General features: G+C 34.8%; 1 protein-coding gene across 6 annotated transcripts in view; it reads right to left on the bottom strand.

Moving 5' to 3' along the window:
- Window positions 1-22346, bottom strand: part of LOC150088181 (rho guanine nucleotide exchange factor 10-like protein) — a 465691-nt gene that overhangs the window by 276413 nt on the left and 166932 nt on the right. For all 6 annotated transcript variants that reach the window (XM_090369366.1, XM_090369362.1, XM_090369365.1 and 3 more), the window contains one exon: window positions 4639-4818. In XM_090369366.1, the coding sequence (XP_090225492.1) occupies window positions 4639-4818 (180 nt within the window). The remainder of the gene's footprint in view (window positions 1-4638; window positions 4819-22346) is intronic.

The following is a 22346-nucleotide window of genomic DNA, read 5'->3' as shown; positions in this document are numbered from 1 at the left end:
TTGGAATGAGCAGCAGCCTGGAAAGCGAGGTACTGGGGATTTCAAATGCTTCTGGGAGTCATCAGGGAACAAGCAAATACATGGGTTGCATTAGGGTAACTAAGAGTATGAATAGGTGCATGTATACTTGCATGTACACCAATGCTAGGAGTATAGTAAATAAATTTAATGAATTGGAACTGCTGGCGAAGACATCAAAGGCTGCTGTTATTAGGATATCAGAGACATGGTGTCACACAGAGATAAGGAATGAAGAATTGGAATTTAGAGAGTACAATGTGTACAGAAAGGATTGAGAGGATAGAAGGGGAGGAGGAGGATTGACATTGTTAGTTAAGAAACACAAAATCTAAGAGGAAGTGCATCCAGTTGACATGGGTGGACAGTGCAGGGTTGAGTCAGTTTGGTGTGACATAAGTACTGGGAAAACGAAGTTGAGAGTAGCTGTGTGTTGCACGCTGAATGAATCTGATGAGTACAATGATTGTTATTTGGTTTTTAGGAGCATTAGCAACTAAGGCCGGGATATGCGGTGGTCATTCCCTGACCTTTCCGCATCCTCCGTATTTGGTGGTGACGGGCTCGAACCCCGGTCTAATCAAGAAACATGTGCTATGCACTGCTGCTCCTTCCCACCTGGCTACGGAGGTGCCTGATGAGTACAATGAAAAACTGTACAGGGAAATAGTGGGCCAGTAAATCAGATTGTCTTATAATGGAGGATTTTAACTTCCCAGATATAGACTGGAACTTGTGGATTGGTCACTCACACACTAGCAAGACATGTATTTATTGGATGATTGTCTTCTAAAGCAGCATGTTTGAGAGGCTACAGAAGGAGTAATACTCTTGATCTGATTATCAGCAGAGATTCCTCATGCATTAAGAATCTGCAGATAAAGGATCCACTAGGCAGTGGTCACATTGTACTGATTTGGGATTTACTTAAAGATGTAGCTACCATCAGGGGTAAAGGGAAGGGTTTTTTCTTTCATAAAGGTGACTACAGTAGTCTCAGAAATTTTTAAAATTTTATACGGTGGGACAAACTGATGGTGTTACCAACAGCAAATTCTAAATGGGAAGCATTCAAGAAATTAAGCTTGGAAGTTAAAGGGCTTTTCATGTCAACTGAGATATACTGTTCAAGGTTTATGCTTAAATGGATGTCAGATGACCTAATGAGACTCACTCAGGCAGAGAAGAAAAATGCATGGGATGCATGTAAATTATCAGAAGGCACAAATGCCTATGGTAGATAAAAGATAATGTGTAATAAAGTCACAAATGGCATTAGTGAAGCAACAGCAAATTCTAAATGGGAAGCATTCAAGAAATTAAGCTTGGAAGTTACCAGGCTTTTCATGCCAACTGAGATATACTGTTCAAGGTTTATGCCTAAATGGATGTCAGATGACCTAATGAGACTCACTCAGGCAGAGAAGAAAAATGCATACATCCTATGCATTTTTATCAGAAGACACAAATGCCTATGGTAAATTATCAGAAGACACAAATGCCTATGGTAGATATAAGATAATCTGTAATAAAGTCACAAAGGGCATTAGTGAAGCAAAGGCAGATTACAAAAAATCTTTGGAAAGAAATGCAAAGAAAAGCAGCAAAGGCTTTACGTATGTAAATTCTAGAAGGAAGGAGATGAATCAGATTGGTCCACTTGTCAATGATGGTTCGATTGTTGATGAACCTGCTGAGGTAGCTGACAAACTGAATGAGTATTTTGCATCTACATTTGCACATGAGGAGTTATTCAGGGAGGGGAATGCCAGAAGTTTATCAAACTCTAATAGGGATCTAAGTGATTTTGTAATAACTGAGAGCAAAGTAGAGGAGAGATTGTTGAAGTTAAACATAAGGAAGGTACCTGGGGTGCATGGGATATATCCAGTTATATTAAGGAGGCAACAAAAGAAGTAAGCAAACCCTTAGCCATAATTATGAAAGTTTCCTTGGACTCAGGGGAAATTCTGATGGACTGGAGATATGCAAATGTGTCCCCAATTCACAAAGGGGGAATCAAAGTGTGACACGGTAATTACTGACCTGTTAGCCTAACTTCTGTTGCAGGGAAAATAATGGAGTCACTGATTAAAGAAGCGATGCAGGATCATCTAGACAAGACTGCAGTTATAGTTCAGACACAGCATTGGTTTGTTAAGGTGAAATCTTGTCTGACAAATTTGACTGGATACCATTATGTGGTAACAAAGGAACTGGATGCAAAAAATAATTTAATATCATATACATGGATTTTAGAAAAGCTTTTGATACTGTTGCACGTGGAAGACTAGTGTACAAGTGGGAGCAGTATGGCATTAAGGGCAAGATGCTACAATGGATAAAAGGATGGTTGAGTGAGAGAAGATAGTCGTTATCAATGGACACTACTCTTCATGGACTAATGTTATTAGTGGAGTCCTGCAGGGTTCGGTGTTGGACCCATTGTTGTTTTCGGTATTTATCAACGATATTGATAAAGGTATATCAGGTTTATGTCTAAGTTTGAGAACAATACAAAGGTTGATAGGGTTGTTAATGACAGTAATGATAGTAAGCTACTGCCACAGGATCTGGAAAAGTTGAGCAGATGGGCTGAGAGGTAGTAACTGAAGTTTAACATTGACAAATGTAAAGTACTGCATATGGGTAGCAGTAACCCCAAGTAGCGCTGCATTCCTATGTGCTGCTAGTAAGCAAAATAAAATTTGCTGCCCTAAATGTTGAATACTGATAAGCATTAACCAATCAGAAAAAATACCAAAAAAAATTCAGCGTTCTCTTGAACTGCCATCCGTAAGTGTCGCTTACTTTGCCTACCCACTTGCTACGGCCTTGAGTAACCCCAGAGTAACATATCAACTGGGTGGCACTACACTTAGGGTAGTGGAGAATGAAACGGACCTGGGGATTATTGTGCACTCAGATATGAAATTTTCTGAGCAATGTAGACAGGCTGCAAGAGCAGCTCATGGTGTCTTGTCAATGATAAACAGGAATTTTGCCAGCAGAGATAAGGGGTTGATTAGCCCCTTGTATAAGGCAATGGTCAGGCCACACCTTGAGTACTATATACAGGTCTGGAGGCCTGATTTTAGGAAGGGTGTACAGCTGCAGGAACGAGTACAAGAAGAGTAACAAGATTGGTGAGTGTAACAAAAGATTGGTGATGTTACCAAGAAAGGCTTAAGTTCTGCAAACTGCAGCTTCTGGAGACTAGGCACCTGCAAGGTGATCTAATTGAGGTGTATAAGGCTTTGAATGGTTTGAGCAAGCTTAATGCTAATGCGATTCTATATCTTTCTGAACTGAGGGGACATATAATTCAAATTGAGGAAAGAAAATTGTAGAATAGATGTGCTGACTTTGCCTTTAACCAGTTAGGTGTTTGATAGTTGGAACAAACTTCCATCTGTTGAAGAGGTGGTCAGCAACTTAAATAAGTTCAAGGCAGAACTAGACAAACATTTGGAGTGAATGGTTGGGTGAAATAGGGAGGCTTTTTTTTTTTAGCTGATGCTATATAAGCTTGCTTTCTTTGTACCATACGCCTCTACTAATGCTAATTAGAATATCTTTTCATGGGGGATTTAACTTTCAAATTTCAACTGGAACTTGATTTGAGAGACAACTTAGCAAGGAATTCTTTGCATATGTTAACACTAGGAGGAAAAGGATGAACAACAGCGAGCCACTAGATATAGTGTGACTATTGAGGATCCTGCTGGCAAACTAAAAAAATTTTTTCATCTACAAACCAATGAAGTTTTTTGGTATGGAAACACCAGAAGTATATTTTTACATTGGATCATTTTCTAAGAGCTGCAAAGTGAAACTTTTTTTTTTTATTGCTTAAAAATTGTTTTCTGTTAACTGTTTAAAATTTTAGTGTGGTTAGTATTTGTGTTTAGTTGATTAATAAATTGGTGAATTCGTTATTTACCTTTCAAGCTGTTTTAAAAATAATTGGAATAAGCGTTATTACCATTTAGAGTTTAAGATTTAAAAATTAAAATTGACTGATCAACTACTTTTTTTTTTAAACAGGAAAGTTGCTCCCATTCTCAGTTTAGTCTAAAAAAATACTTGGCATATTTATGGAAGAGCTTAAACAATTTTATCTGAATAAGGAGAAAAGAAATAACAACACAATGGTCATAGCATGCAGAGACATATGTACTGAAGAGCAAAACACATTACATATAACAAATGCATTTTTTGTTTTTTCTTGAAATAAAATTAGTTTATGTTCATTTCAGAAATATAGCCATGACATTTTAGACTAAGGTAAAGAGGGCAAACAACTTTTCCACTGAGGAAAAAAGCTGATGATTAAGCAAAATTTTAATTTTGAAATCATAAAATCTAAATGGTAATATTTAGTCCAATTTTAACAAATTTCAGCTCAAATATGACAAAAAAAAATGTCCAGATGACAAATATTCTAAATCTTAAAATAAGAAAGACAGACCCCAGTGCCTTTTAACTGAAGCACCCTCTATATACATATACTATTGGATTTATTATTTTTTTATATGACTACATATCATTCCAAGTACCTATAATTTGAAAAGTAATACATATTTAATTAACACAATAAATAACAAAAAAATTTCTCACCGATGCAACAAAAATATCCCCAATTTTTTCATCTTGATCCCACTGTTTTATACATTGGGTCATTGCAATTCCAAATATGTTATGGCACTGAAGAATTTGTTCAACACGATGAAACATTACACTTATTTTGTTGGGACTTACTATAGGAGGATTACTTTCTTCTAATGGATGCTTATAATCCTGCAATAATAAATAAATAAAAAATAATTACAAGATTAGTTTTTTACAAGTAAAAAACTTTACAAGTAAAAAAATTTTTTCAATAAAAAATAATTACAAGATTCAACTAATTATGAATGGAATAACCCTAATAATTGAGGCAGGTTATTCCATTCTTAATTAGTTAATTAAATAATTAATAATTTACGCATAAAAGTGACAACACTTCAAGACAACATAAAAGATTATTCAATAATATATTCATCATAATTATGCCATTACTAATACCAATAAGTGTTGTGTAAATAACTTCAATACCAAATTTATAGGAACACTTGAATTTCTTTAAGAACAAAAAATTAGATTTTATGCAGGAGGCATTTTAATGTTTTATATAATGCTGAGGCCTTGGAACAAGAGAATCTAGGGCCTACGAACAACAGAAGACAGCCAATGACAAAGGGAACATATTTTTCATATTTTTATGCTTTATTACAAAGTCCTTGCACTTCAACAGTTAGAGGTAAAATGTACAGAGGCGTCTCTGTAGCCAGGAGCAGCAGTGCGTAGCATACGCTTCTTGATTAGACCGGGGTTCGAGCCCGTGCCCACCAAATACGGAGGATGCGGAAAGGTCAGGGAATGACCACCGCATATCCCCAGAGCAATATGGCCTTAGTTGCTAATGCTCCTAAAAACCAAATAAATAACAAAATAAGTAAAATGTACAAGTGTTTCTATTTATCATGGCAATGTTAACTGCACGTGTTATATATTATTAATTGCAATATAAAAAATTAAATTAAACGTGGGGTAGTCAATGGTTTAACATAACTAAAACACTAATGTACCATGTTAAGATCCTAATGTGGTGGTACAATGGTATTAAAGCGGTGCTGTCCAGATTTCCGACATGTGATTGTATTCAAAAAAACAAAGTTAGTCTCAGAAACTTTGTGATAAAAAAATGTTTTTCATGTAATCAAAATGGCCACTAAAAACATTAAAATTCTATTTGAACACATGGAACATGTATATTGCAGATATGCAAATAGTATATGATATTGTTAATATTTTATGTCATATTAATGAATAAACAAGATCACTGAATTATGACCACCCCTATGAAAACTGAATGTGACCTGTTGACCACGTGAGGTACAAGAGTGCGCAGTTAGTCGAACTATGTAGCATAGATAAGGTTTCAGTGGTTCAGTAGGTAGTAAAATTCCAAGCCTGATGGGTAAAAGGAAGGATTTATAGGACTTTGATAAAGGACAGATTGTGGGTGCTCGACGAGCTGGTGCCTCGATTTCCTAAATGGCTGAACTGATGGGATGTTTGAGAGCTGCTGTAGTTAAAGTGTACTAAAACTGGCATCAAAATTGTCAACGACCCGACGGCAAAACTGCAAAGGTCAGCGAAAGGTTAGAGGTGAACGCCAGGTCCAACAACTCGTACAGGTGAACATGCACAGCACTGTTGGAGAGTTGACCACACAATACAACATGGGCCAACCCGGAACAATATCTGGCATGACCATGCGTTGCACACTCGCACGTATAGGCTATACTAGCAGATGACACCCCTACAGCATTCTCTCCTAACCAAGGTTCATCGGCGTAAAAGACTTGCCTGGTACAAAGAGCATGCATGTTAGACGTTGGAAGACTGGAAGAGGGTGTGCTGGTTGGATGAGTCACATTATTTATTCCACACCGTGGATGGTCGTGTACGTTGGTGTCAACAACATGAGGCTCTTCATCCATCATGCACAGTATCAAAAGTGTAGGCCAGTGGAGGCAGTTGTATGCTGTGGGGCATGTTTCATTGGTAGGAACATGGACCCCTGGTGCATGTGAAACAACGTATCAGTGGTCTCCGCTATCGTCAACTACTTGACTGTTGCTATGTTGCACTTTTTCCCGAATGGCGGATGGTGCCTTCAAAGATGACAATGCACAGAGCCATACGGCACTTGTTGTGCAGAAATGGTTTGAGGAACACAGTTCTGACTTCCAGCATATCGATTGGTCTCCAAACTTCAACGATATCAATCCCATAGAGCACTTGTGAGATACTATGGAAAGACATATCAGGAGTCAGTATACACGAATCACCTCCATCCGTGCATTGCTGACCGCATTACCCACAGCTTGGTTGGCCATACCTCCCGAATGCTTCCAACATCTTGTTGAATCAATGCCACATCAGATAGCTGCTGTACTGAGGGCAAAAGGAGGACCTATGAAGTATTAGGTAGGTAGGTGGTCATAATTCAGTGATCACTCAGTGCATGCACACACACACCTATAGTCATATTTAGAATACAAGTGCATGGAGATAATTTATAATAAGCATTTTAAAAAGTGAGATATGCGATTGGAACAGTATTACTATTAGTATTACTATTATTGGAATCGTATTACTATTCCAATCACATATCTCACTTTTTCCAATGCTTATTATAAATTATCTCCATGCACTTGTATTCTAAATATGACCGTAGAGGTCACTGCGTTCCCACTTTTTTTGAATTTCCACACTGCTTACTATTAAGTCTGCTTCGCTGCTATAAATTGCTCTATCGGTTGAAACCTGCTTGCATTCAGCTACTCTACTGAATTGATGCAATTCAACTCCCCGCCTTTTTCCTGCCAGACTGGTTTTCACGTCGCACTACTTGTAATATTCCAGGTATTGTAAGTATTCACTTTCTTATTTTACTTTCAGTTTCGTTTTATCAGCATGTTCGACACATATATTTCTATACAAGCTTTTGGTCTTAGCTCCCTTTTATACTAACGCTTAAAAATGCCAAAGCCCTTACTATAAGGTTGGGCTTCACAACACCAGCAAGCATAGTGCCTTTTAATTACTCTTTCTATGCTTTTTATCTTTCTGCTGTCTATTTCTAATTTCTTCCTGTTCGTTGAACTATTAGTGCAATATGAGGGTGTATCTTCAAGCAGGCCTATGGGGCTGGGAAATTCCATACTGCAATAATTAAAGACAAACACCAGCCAAGGAATAAAAAATTTTTACTATAAAAATAATGTGATACACTATCGGAAGACTAAAATATTACAATAAATTACGATAAAATAAACTACGATAAAACATTAAAAATATACCGAAGCAATAAAATTATCTAAAATAAACTGGATTAAAAGCGATAAAACCTGAAGCTTTCGGAGACTGCTGTCTCCTTCTTCAACAGTGTACTATTACTGCAATGACACATCCTTAAGTAGCAGACCCATGGCACTCATGCACGTGGTCCATCAGACAGTTGGTCAGCATTCCCCACGCGCGCATCGGAAACGCAAGTGGCTCGAGAGCTTGCGAATCGGTTCATCCAATCGTAATACTATTAACAGGGACAGGGGGACACGTTTACATCCCGTTTGAGGTGGTTGTCCTCAGACGGGATGACCGGTTCTGTTTGACACGCTCCCGAGCCACTTCCGTTTCCGATGCGCACGTGGGGAATGCCGACCATGTGTCTGATGGACCACGTGCATGAGTGCCATGGGTCTGCTACTTAAGGATGTGTCATTGCAGTAATAGTACACTGTTGAAGAAGGAGACAGCAGTCTCCAAAAGCTTCAGGTTTTATCGCTTTTAATCCAGTTTATTTTAGATAATTTTATTGCTTCGGTATATTTTTAATGTTTTATCGTAGTTTATTTTATCGTAATTTATTGTAATATTTTAGTCTTCCGATAGTGTATCACATTATTTTTATAGTAAAAATTTTTTATTCCTTGGCTGGTGTTTGTCTTTAATTATTGCAATGTGAGGGTGAAACGAACGTTCCTACTTCTTTCACTATTTTTCTCCTTTATTTATTTAAAATACTCCTTTTTCCCTTGCCCAATTTAATACCTCACCCTTATACCATTTGCTTGTTCTAAATTGTTTTCCTATCTACATAAAATTAAATCCTACAATAAATTCTACTTATTCATTTTAACATTTTTCTATTTTAATTAAATTATTTGTACCTCAATAAATTACACTGCATTGGAACTAACTTGCCCATAAACTATTAGAAAGCGCTAATTTCTTTACCTTGACTTGTTTTGGCTATTCACTTTTCTTCTACTACTACAGACAAGTATAGAAACGCAGTTCCTGATACATGGTCAGGTGTCATGATGATATCAGGTGTCATGATCTGATGTCAGCAGAAATAATTATTTCTGCTGACATCAGATCATGCATATTTGCATTATCTATATTCAACCGTTTTCTAAATATGTTCCACCCCCATATCTGATGACATCTATAACATTTTCATTTTTATTTGTATTATATTATTATTTTGATGCACTAATTTTCCCTTACAGTTCCCCCCACTTTATATTGGCTTGGTAATTCAGCTCATATTTTTTCTTAATTTATCATAACCTCTAGGATTTTAATATTCTTTCACCTTTCATAAATCTACTACACTTTTTCTAATTTCCTCACCCTGCTAGTTGCTGGCACTTTGTATAACTATCACATCCATTTATGCATATTTAATTCAATATTAATACAACTTTTTAATACTACTTATATTTACTCTTGCATCCTTTAATGCTGCTTTGTGCATTTAGGTGCATCTGTCATACCTATTTATTAATTTTGCATTCACTGAAACCATTTTATCAACTGTATACATTATATATATAATAATGATAAATATGAGATGTAATGAAATACTGAAAGTCTTAGCAAACAAGAAAGGTATTAAAAATTAAAATATTAAACTGGATTATGGATCCGGAATACTACAGAAATAGTAGGAAAAAACCAGCAACCATAATGAAATATAGACAAAAATGTTATTATCAGTGTCTTAGGTAGGGGAACTGAACTGTCAGGTGTAATTACCATGGAAGAATTGAGAGCACCTGTATGCCAAACAACAAATTACTTGAAATAAAATGCAATTAACATAAGCATAATTAATGTAAGTACCTAAGGCCGTAGGTCTTAGGACTTTAGGTACTTGCATTAATTATGCTTATGTTAATTGCATTTTATTTCACGTAATTTGTTTTTTTGACATACACGTGCTCTCAATTCTTCCATTCCCTCCCCCCCCCAGTTGGCGCATCGGCTTCTGTGGCCACATTGCACCTCCCAAGGTTTTTGCATTTTCTACTCTGATTCGAACCTTTGGGTTGCCAGGCAGGCACTTTACCCACCCGGCTAGCCCTTCGGCATTTCTTCCATGGTAATTGCCGACTGGAACACCTGACAGTTCAGCTTCCCTACCTAATACACTGATAATAACATTTTTGTCTAAATAAATATATGATGATGATGAATGAATATATATTAGTGATAAAAAAGAAAGTTAAAACAACAGTAACTGTAACTAATATTTATGGGTCAATGCAGTTGCAAGAAATCATGCTATACACCCATAATGTCTATAAAATATTAAGGATAATAGAAAATATAAATCAATCAAATAATAATACTATCAGGGACTTAAGAAAACGCAAAAAAAAAAAAAAAAAAAATTATCGCTTTTTACCGACAATCTAGATGACTTCAACTGGGGCCAACCACCCAGACTGAAGGCAAAAAATGACAAGCGGTTCTCTGTTTCTGTAATGATCAATATACGCTAAGTAATTTAAATCTAAACCAAATATAAACCAATATAGGCCAAATATAAATCAAATGTAAATAAAAAGTTAAGAAATTTTAGAAATATTAGAATCAAATGTAAGAAATAAGTAAAATATAAATGTAAACATATATTAATCATCGTTGACCCGACAGAGAACATAATTTAATGACCCGACAGAGAACGTAATTTAATGATTAAAATAAGATTAAATATATAATACACACTACATATTTACCGTATCTAGGACACAATGTAATAGTTGTCAAAATAATGTGGTGCCCCCTATGTGATGAAGAGGGTAAAAATAAATATAAATAAATAAATAATTAAATTAACGCAAAGAGAAACATGCAGATAGTAAGAAGAAAAACTAAAGGAGTAGGAATAATAGAACCTGAACTCCACAAAGGCAAAAAATAGTGGTATAGATAAGAAATAGTTTTGCCTACGTCCTCGGATTGCCCTAATAATTTCGGAGAAATAAAAATAAAGAGTGTAGGACAGTTTAAAGACATTACAAGATATAAGTTGTGGCTCGGGTATGCCCAGGATCGCAAACCCATTCCTATAGTAGGACCGTGAGCTGAATTTGCATGTTACCTCAGCGTGAACTTAAGTAAATTTAAATGAATATATATATATATATAAAAAAAAATTTTTTAAATGATACACTATAATTTGCAAGCCAGTGGGTACAAGTTTTCTACGCCATAAGACACCAAGAATGCAAAGTGTATCCTATGTACATATATACAATTATATTGACACAATAGGTTCAGAAAAATTTTTGAAATTAATTATGCTTATCGCTTTCCTGAAGTGATATTTCAGGTAAGCGATAGGGAAATTATTATTTAATCAACTTGCCGTACAATGCTGTTATGTTTGCTGAACAGTTATTATTATTATTGCAAATATAAGCAATCCTCAGACATTGTGATAAAATGATATTAGCATGCACTGACTTTGATATATTAGATCTCCAGTTTGTAAGGCTGACTACATTGAAATTAAAAGCATCTCTTTTATTATATACGTTTACGTCTATATTATTATTATGGAATATTTCTATATGAAGATCCAGGTAATTTGCTATAGTATCGGAACTATTAGTTTTTTCTAATACAAGTTCATCTGGATATAATTTACTGTAATCCTGGACAAAATGTGGACAATTAAAAACACATAGATCATCTACGTATCTGTATATAAGTAGGTTATCTTGAAATGCTCTTTCTGTATAATATAGATAAAGGTTTGCGATTATGCTTGATGCTGGACTTCCCATAGGGGTGCCAGTCACTTGCAAGTATAACGATGTTCCGTCACATACATAATTATTAAAGATGCATAATTTTATTACAGTATCCCAATAGGTTAAATCAACCTTTATAGCATTTTTATTTTCCAAATATAGTTTCTGGAGAACGACTTTTAAATTATCAAGATTAATGCTCGTAAATAGACTGTTAAAGTCAAATGTTTGTATTTGTTGAATATTGTTATTTTTTATTGCATTTATAATCGGTAAGTTATTATTTATTATAATAGTTTTATTTAAGTTATTTAATATAATTTTAAGTAACTTTTCTAATGTTTTTCCGGGAAATTTAGCATAACTATCTCTACATGACGTTATGAATCTAAAAGCTAGTTAATTAGTTAGTTAGTTAGTTATTTGGTTTTTAAGAGCATTAGCAACTAAGGCCATATTGCTCCGGGATATGCAGTAGTCATTCCTGACCTTTCCGCATCCTCCGTATTTGGTGATGACGGGCTTGAACCCCGGTCTAATCAAGAAGCGTGTGCTACGCACTGCTGCTCCTTCCCACCTGGCTACGGAGGCGCCTAATCTAAAAGCAATAGGCGATTTATGAAATTTGGGTGTGCCATATATAAACAGATATTTTAGTTTATTATACTTTAACTTTAATTTTTTATGCAATGCAATTAATTTTTTGATTATTATATTAGAGGAAGATGTTATCTGTTTATATGTATGGCTAGACTGTAGTTCATTTTTTATAATTTCTATATATGATTTACATATGATTGCATAATTGCAAGCAGCTTTGTCAACAGGAGTAATTACAAAATGTTCGAGTATATCTTTGAGCTGCTCATTTATTAATTTGGTATTATATAGATTATCCTGTATGAATTTCAATTGATTATATTTGTTAGATATGATATTAAGCATTGTAAATAACCACATGTGGTATGCTTCAACCGGTATGTTATATTTGTATGCTGATCTTATGCAGTATTTTAGTAAATCTAGATATAACAATTTTTTAAAGGTAGATTTATTAATAGGTAGATTAGGTCGAAATTTGATTGATTTACATTTTCTATTATCCTTAGTTTTTCTTCTTACTATCTGCATGTTTCTCTTTGCATTAATTTAATTATTTATTTATATTTATTTTTACCCTATCCATCACATAGGGGGCACCACATTATTTTGACAACTATTACATTATGTCCTAGATACGGTAAATATGTAGTGTGTATTATATATTTAATCTTATTTTAATCATTAAATTACGTTCTCTGTCGGGTCAACGATGATTAATATATGCTTACATTTATATTTTACTTTTATTTCTTACATTTGATTCTAATATTTCTAAACTTTTTATTTACATTTGATTTATATTTGGCCTATATTGGTTTATACAGTAAACCCCCGCTATTCATTCCACAGTATGAAATATATAAGAAAAATTAGTCTAAAATTTTGTCCATGTATGTATTATATGTACAGTCAGTCCTCGTATAACACGTGTTTACATTACACGAATTCGATCATACACGATTTATAAATAGGGGAACGATATCTTATATAACACAAACCGAATTCGCTTATGCACGATTCGCCTTTGTGTTTACAAGAAATGGCAGTCGAACGCAGAATCACCCCAGTGGAACGCAACAGATAGGAATAAAGAGAAGATTCTGAAAACGTATTTATGTGTTTTATATCAGTGAAGGGGAAACACATTTCACCATAATAACATAAAAACCAACAAAATTCCAGCTATCGGTATAATCGCAAATGCAATTAGATCGAGTTTACTACCAATTTATAAAAGATTCCACTAGCAGAAACGCAACTGGGTTTTTATTGTTTTATGGTAGTAACCCCTAGAAATGTGAGGTGTTAATAGTGTATCTCTGCATTTACGGTTTTGTTTATTCAGTTGCTACACGCCCCCAGCTTTGTTTATGTGTATCAAGCGTGCCTCCTCGTTTTGTAATTGTGCTTTATTCCCTAAAAATGAGTAAAATACTTAAACGGTGTGAAAAGGAAGCATCCTGGCGAAGACACTGCAGATTCAGAGAGAAAAAGAAAAGCAATATCGATAAGCAGAGGCAGACCGGGTCAAAAATTCTTACCCGGGAAAATTTATAGTGGCCTCATACTATGGTTCATGGCCAAAATCACACCCCGGTGGGCCGGAGGCCAGTGTGATTATGGCCAGTCCACCTCTGGGATAGAGAAAAAATATGAGATTGTGAAACGCTTTGAGCGAAATGAAAGACCATGTGATATTGCACATGCTACAGACCTAAATGAAGAAACGCCGTGAATTACAAAGAATGCAGAGAAAATAAAAACAACTTTCATAGCAGGAACAACTCAAAGTGTAATTAAAATCCATTAGATTAAGACACAAAGAATTGGAAGAGATGAAACGGCTGTCATCTGTTTGGATAGAAAATCAAACAAAAAACAAGTTTGCTTACGATAGAAGCAAAAGCATTAGCAATATTTTATTACGTAATACTCGTAATAAAATACAAAAGTATTTTGTTACGATTATTTATTGTGTTTGGTAATGTTTTGGTTACAAATGTGTGTTCAATCTTGGGTGGTCGGCACCTAACCCTATTTTTCCCATAGGGCCTGTTGTTTATATTGCACGATTTTGCATTGCACGAGGGTTTCTAGGAACACAACTATCGTGCTATACGAGGACTGACTGTACCTTCATAATATGACTATGTACATAGACAGTACATAGTGAAATGCAAGCATATGGCATCGAAATGAAAATAAGAAACAATTTAATATTAAATGTAATATTTATTAGAAATTTCAAACAAATCTTTCAAACTAGCGCCTTTGCTAGCTAAAAAACTTATCCCGCCAGTGCTATCACCAATTTCGCTAAAGTGTTGATAAAGGAGTTTTGCCTTTTCACGAATGATGAGTGAACTTAACAGAATTTTATTTTGAGTTCGGTCTTCTATCAACAAATTTAAAGCCTTTTCCATTTTTTCTAATTTAACATCACGAGTTACAGAGCAAATTTTTGAAGCAATTAGCGCGTTTTCACGGACACTACGGCAGATATTTTTCTTCCGATTTTTTGATTGATTGTACCGTTGACTCACTGATTTTATAATGTTTTGCCACTGAGGAGACACTTGCACCATTAGAAATTTTATCTAATAACTCAATTTTATTCGCTAATGTCATCACCTTCTTTGATATTTTCACATTTCTCTTGTTATTTGTAGCCCTATTTTTTGTAGGGGTTAGAAAGAACTTGTCCACAATAAAGTCACTTTCTTCCGTTAACACACTCAAAAAAGTCTGTTTTACACTGCAAAACGGTAGATTTTTCATTTTTGTAAGCATATCAATTTATAAATTGATAAATTCATTCAATTTATAATATAAATTAAAAGCAAACGACGAAACCTTCCATGGCAAGTGCATAACACATACTGAACAAGGATTAGCGAGAAACATCCACGCTCGCGATTTTGTCACCCCTCTCCCCCACCCACTGAGCGCTGTTTTGACCGGGAAAGTTAATTTTAGCCACGCCCATTTTTTTTATGGCGGAAAATATTCACGGCGCTTTAAAATTCACATTTTTTTAGGTTTCATTTTATATTAAATCGGTGATCGCGAATACGCGAAACCGTGAATAGCGAGGGTTTACTGTATTTGGTTTAGATTTAAATTACTTAGCATATATTGATCATTACAGAAACAGAGAACCGCTTGTCGTTTTTTTGCCTTCAGTCTGGGTGGTTGGCCCCAGTTGAAGTCATCTAGATTTTCAGTAAAAGCGATTTTTTTTTTTTTTTTTTGCGTTTTCTTAAGTCAAAGGTCTATTTTCACTATTGTTTTCAGATCTATTTTCACTATTGTTCACAACCGTCATTATTCTTGTTTCTCTCTCAACTGTCGCCTTCTTGTGCTTTGGACAGGGTTCACCATGAAGTATACATTCAGCCTGGTTATCACCCTGCTGCTCTTCTTTCTGAAATTCCTCGATGATCCTATATACACCAATATGTGCTCGTTCAACTATACACTCCCATCTTCTATGTCAAGCCTCAACACTCTTTTCGGTGTGTGAAATTCCCAGTTGAATGGAATCGTACACTGGCCATAATGTTGGTGCAAACAATGGTGGAGCACGAATTACCATACCATTATGCATATTTGCTGAACTAACACTAATATCATAATTGTCTTCAAACCACTCTATCACATCACAAGCTTCCCTTGGTAAATGAGGCTTCAGAACATTAAATGCTTGTGGTATCTCACCAGAAGGAATAAACGCCAAGGCACATAAATGTCAAAGCAAAAAACTAAATTCTTCATTGGTGCTGTATTGAGATGCCAGTCCACTTGCTTGAATTTTTCTCCAAATATTGTCCCAGTTTGAAAAAACAGACCTTATTAGAAACGTGAGGGAACTCACTTTTGGAGACATTTCTGTGTGGGAACTCAATTTTGGAGCTAATTCCAGGAGAGTGGTCTCAATTCAATTTCATTTTCTTCGGCAAAGTGAATCATATCTTGAAACAAACGTTTATAATTTTCTTCACTTTTACTCATCATCAACATAAACTAAAAGAAGAATTCGATAGTTTTCATTACCATTGGGTACATGTATAGTATATAAATGGTAAAAAATTGTGGACACTGTTTTAAACATACCATCCACAATCCAATATTGAGCACATGATAGGCATTGAATATTTACTTTTTTTGTAAATAGAAGAATTCTTTCCTCTCCCACTGCAGAACCGTTAACAAGAAACAATTTGCCATTTAATGTGTGGTGTAAAGCAACTGGGATATCAAGTTCCTCAAGTTACTGTGGTTCTGACGGTCGTTCTGATTCGCTTACATATTTTATTCTCTTGCGAAGAGCATTTTTTTTTTAGGGCAGATTCTCTGGAAGAACTGCTGATATGCTGGTTTGAATAATCTGGCATGGCAGATCTTTTGCTTGCTTTGCACATTCTTTCATTTGGCCAACGGCCTTTGCCACAGGGGCAGAACTGGCTTGTGGAGCATGATTATGACCTATGAAATTTTGAAGATAATGCCCTCCATTTGAATATTTTGTTGTTGCTCTACTTTTGCAACTTTCTGATTTTGTTTCGTAACACCAGTAGTATACGTCATTACGATGTTTATCTTGCACCAATAAATAACCACGTACATTAATTTTAACACTTCCCTTCTGAGATGGAACAATTTCACAAATTTCATCCATTTTTGCTGAAGGGTGAACTAACACTAACATTATTTCCAAATACGCACTCCTATATAAGTAGGTCAAAAATCCCGATTATACCAGGTTTCAACTTTTCGGATGTTCCACTAAGTTGCTACCTTAATGACTTAATCCTCATTCGCAGTCAATTTACCTAATGCTTCTTAACAGATTAAAACACTATTATAGCAACAGCCATACAAGCCAGGTATACCTGTAGTGGTTGCAAAACAAGTTAATTCTTAAAAGGACTACAATGTTTCTTCAAACGAGAAGATTATAGATTATGGATTAATTACTGAGCGGCCATGCCTAATGTCAAAGAAATTCATGAAAGTACAGCAATAACAAATACCTGTATAATTACAGTTTTAGTTGTGCTAATAATATTTATGAGAAATGTTACACAGCTGCCAAAATACATAACTCTAAATTTTCATATTCTGAAAGTATTCTTATTTCAAGTTTTTTATATTTCTTATATTTCTTACATTTGGCCCATTTAATTATTGCTCAAATGCCCCATACAAATACAAAAATTCAACTTGAAAATTTACAAATTAAATGCAATTAATAAAGTAAAATTAATTAAGCCATTTTTATTTGCACATCATATTTTAAGACTGTTTGTTTCTGTAACAGAAAACATGATCTTCAAATTGGGAGAGGTATTTGTCATTAAAATTTTTATTTTTTATATTCTTTTAATACAAAATTAATCTAAAAGGGCAAATTGTTACTTACTAAAAAACTAATAAATATACAGAATTATATTCATATATTTTTACAATATAGTAAATCCCGTTAGAATTTTGGGCTGTCAGGATTTTTGGCAGATCCATTTTAAAGATATTAGATCATTATATATACAAAAGCTGATTCATAAGTAATGCTTCTTAGATGAAAAAATTTCGATAGATATTAAAACTAATATAGATAGATATCTTTACTAGATATGTCCAGTATAGATATTAAACCATAAACATGCTGAAATAAAAGTTTGTCTATTACAGATATTACAGTTATGAACAGTCAAACTGATGTCAGTTTCTGACAATGGTCGGGGACAGAGTTCCTTTATCAAGTCAAGAGAAAAGTCATTGTCCAGATTTGTGAAAAACTGATCCAAGTACAATAACAACAACAAGGCAATATTGATATAGGCAATATTCATAGAGGGCTTACACACTTTACAGGACTCACTGATTGTAACCACCAAAGGAGTGGAAGACCAAACTCTTCAAAGTGTACATTGAAGAAAACATTAAGAATTTTGATGAAATGATTCAAAAGGGTAGGACAATATGCAATGATGCAAGCACTAAGGTGGTCAAAGAGAGGTGTATTAACTATTTTGGAAACATTACATTAGAGGAAAATATGCTGCATATGGATACCTGAGCCAACAACTAAAATCTCCCAATGAGATAAGGTGAACAGATTGCTTTTTGACAGCTGCTAAGTTGACTTTGTTACCTAAAAATTATTGATATTTTTTATATATTTATTTTAAAATAATAGTGCACTTGTTGCTTGTGTTTATCTAAAGTTCGTTAATTTGTTGTTTCTTGGTTTTCAAAATTGCCTAAAAGATAAAAGTGGTAGCCTGCTGCCATTGTTATAATATCAATATAAAACAATATAAACATGGTATCAATTATAGTATATTACACAACATAGAAGTATAGTTAATATTAGAAGTGTTAAAAAAGTAGACTATAAAGCATTAAAAACGCTTTATAGTCTAAATACATCATACACCATCAGGCATCTCTCATATTGTGGAGTTATACTTCATAACTGTTTTGCCATAATTGCATCACTCAGGTACCTACCCACCCACTGAAGAAGGGCCAAATAGCCCTGAAACAGTGCCATCTGGGTGGTGGTATCCATCTGAGAATAAGTAACATTAGTCTTCTCCTCAGGTGAAGCGTTACTTATTCGAAATAGTGCAATATCATGGCAACTCGTTGTGAAGGTATTCACAATATGAGATATAACTTAACACGATGCCACTTTGTTAATATTCTTTCAGATTTGGCTATGTATTATTGATGCTTTCGCACTATACTTATACATATTAGAAGTGTTTTATTAAGTCTGTAAATATTTTAGAAAGTAAGAGATTACCTCAATCTTTTTCGTGGAATGCTTCCAGTCAATTCTCTCCCATGTGTGACGAATAAAATAAGATGAAATAAAGAATTAATGAATTCCCTCACTCTTAGAGATATGACCAAATCTGATGCGCAACAGAATTGAAAGCCGAGAGCCCCAACCAAACCCCGAAACACATCAAACCACGGCAGCAAGACCATGAGTGCGAGAAGACATTGTGTCATAATAAATAGTTAAAACTGCTTCCGATAATAAATAATTAAAATCACTATTAAAAAGATTAAAAACTATGGGCTACATGGACATGTGGACTATGCTCTCGATGGAGTTTGGGAACTGTTAAACAAAGGTTCTATCGCGATAAATCACACTAAATTACTCAAAAAGAAATTTTCAAATTAATCAAACTTCTTGAAGCTAACTATTTCGCGTTTAAAGAGATTATATACAAACAGATTTTCGGTTTACCGATGGGTTTGAACCTGAGCAGTCTTATAGCGGAAATCTATCTTGCCAATATCGAGGGCATTCATTTAACACCGTTCTTCCCCGTGTTACTTACTATGGGAGATATATTGATGATATACTTGTTATAACAGATCACAACACCATTCAGGACATTCTACGGGTATTCAATAATATTCACACGAGACTACATTATACACTGGAGGAGAAACAGATAGAAACAAAAGACCTAAATTTCTTAAATTTCACTCCCACACATGACATGCAAAAAATCCAAGTTAGCATTTACCGAAAACTCATCAATTTGGGGATGTACCTGCATTACCGAAGTTATCATCTATTCACATATAATAGATCTATTATATTTAACCAGATTTTTTAACGCTTACAAATATTCCACGTCTGAACTCACATTACACCTAGAAATTGTTACACTAACCGATAAGTTTTTAAACAGAGGCTATCCTCACTCCATTATAAATCAAATCAGATTACAGGCTAAAAATAAAACAGCAAATATGATACCCATTAATAATACCAATAAAACACATTTTATTTCCATACTGTATGTTGAACAACGGTACAGGCAGCTTAATAAACTCTTTAGAAATACTGAATTCAAAATTATAGCCAGGCCCATGCAGAATATATTAAAAATATATTCTGCATGGGCCTTAATAAATGATCTTGTGTACAAGATTTCGTGTAGTCAGTGTGATTCATCATACGAGGGTTCCACACATTGTACATTATAGTTACGTGTCAAGCAACATGCTGCTTCCGTCCGCACATCATGCACAAACACGTTGGAGTTGGCCTTTCATGCGGTAATGATGGTCATGTATTCCTATTCAACGAAGCGGTAATTTTAAATATACAACACAATTACATAAAATTACTGATTGCTGAAATGCTTGAAATGAAACTACATGAAAATTCTATTAATGTGCGACGGCCTTATCTAATTTCGGATTTCTGGTCTTTTTTGCGCATGCTGTTGTTGTTGTTGTCATTCCCTGACCTTTCCGCATTCTCCGTATTTGGTGGTGACGGGCTCGAACCCCGGTTTAATCAAGAAGCGTGTGCTATGCACTGCTGCTCCTTCCCACCTGGCTATGGAGATGCCTTTTTTGCGCATGCACCAATATAAATAATCTCTCTATATTTCAGAGTCAAATACACACACAAACATTTTGTGATATTCTCATCCTGTGAACATGGCAATCAACCGAAAAGCGTGGTCTGCTTAAGGAAGGGAAACAGCTGTGCATTTCGTTTAATTTGAGTATTCATCCAAATCGTAACTTTTAATCCATTTAATTCTAATAGTTTTTAATCTTTTTAATTTGATTTTAATTATTTATTATCGGAAGCAGTTTTAACTAATTATTATGACACAATGTCTTCTCGAACTCATGGTCTTGCTGTGGTGGTTTGATGTGTTTCGGGGTCGGGTTGGGGGCTCTCGGCTTTTGATTTCGTTGCACATGGATTTGGTCATATCTCTATGAGCGAGGGAATTCATTAATTCGGTATTGACTGGAAGCATTCGACGAAAATGATTGAGGTAATCTCTTACTTTCTAATATATTAAAAAATCGTGGAAGTTATTGAGCCCTGTAGCTCTAAATTTTTTTACTAAGTCTGTAAAATATAAATATACATAAATACAAACGTGATCCCATAACATAATTGTATCACATAGATATTAGAATCAACACAGCTTAAAATAGTGTAGCAAGTACTGCTGCTGTAAACTATAGGAACAGTTTATAGGTCTTTTTTTTTTTTTTCATTGATTGATTGTTTCAATTCTTCATTCCAAGTTCTTAGCCCATTTTTATTTTTTTATAGGTTTATATATACAAGACTTTCTTCAGCAGCTCCCAAAATTGATTTTTTCATGTTTGACCAGATTTCCTCAACATTATCACTTTCATCTGATTTGAGTTTATCTTTCATACAGTAATTTAGTGCTTTCATCTTCCAACAAATGTATTTTTAATGTTTTAAATTCAACCCCACCAAGAGTATAATTTATTTGGGGATTGCTATTTCCCAAATGTAAGACCTTGCATTTAGCTGCTAAAACATAGCTGCCACTTCTCTGCATATCTTTGCAGTCAGTTCAAGCCATCCTGAAGGAGCACTGCTTGGCACTGATCATTAACGACTCTACCAATCTTTACACCATCTGCAAATTTTGACATCACCTTCTATCCCTTCATCGATGTCATGTATTAAAATGAAAAACAATAGTGGTCCAAGAGCAGATCCTTGAGGGATCCCACTCCTGACATTATTACACCAATCTGAAGAATATCCATTAATGCAGGCACCCAGCAACCATCTTAGAATCCTACCAGTAATCCCAACCTGTTCAAGCTTATACAGTTACTTCTCATGAGGGACAATCAAATAATTTGCTAAAATCCAAATAAACTATGTCAAAATTGTTCCCTTAACAAAACCATGCTGTGTGTCCTTTAGAATGCCATATGGGCCACTCAGAGGCCAAACTGATCGATCAACTCCACTTTCTGTAATTTTCTCAATTTTAGTACCACAGCACATGATTAGTGCTTAACTTTTCAGAAACCAAACGATTAACCTTGATAATTCTATTTATTACCACGAGATGGCAGAACCATGCATGGCTTCTGAATAACAGTTAATATATTTCAGACCCCATTTCAATTAACTCCAGTTTGGTGTCAACAGTTGTCAATAATCGAAGTTATTGTGAAGTGTTAAACAAGAAACATCATATTGATTATAAAAGTATATTGTTTTAT

The sequence above is a fragment of the Mastigoproctus giganteus genome, chromosome 3, assembly GCF_048544385.1.
Source record: "Mastigoproctus giganteus isolate SK-2022 chromosome 3, ASM4854438v1, whole genome shotgun sequence".
Taxonomy (NCBI): domain Eukaryota; kingdom Metazoa; phylum Arthropoda; class Arachnida; order Uropygi; family Thelyphonidae; genus Mastigoproctus; species Mastigoproctus giganteus.
This window is presented reverse-complemented; position numbering and strand designations above follow the sequence as displayed.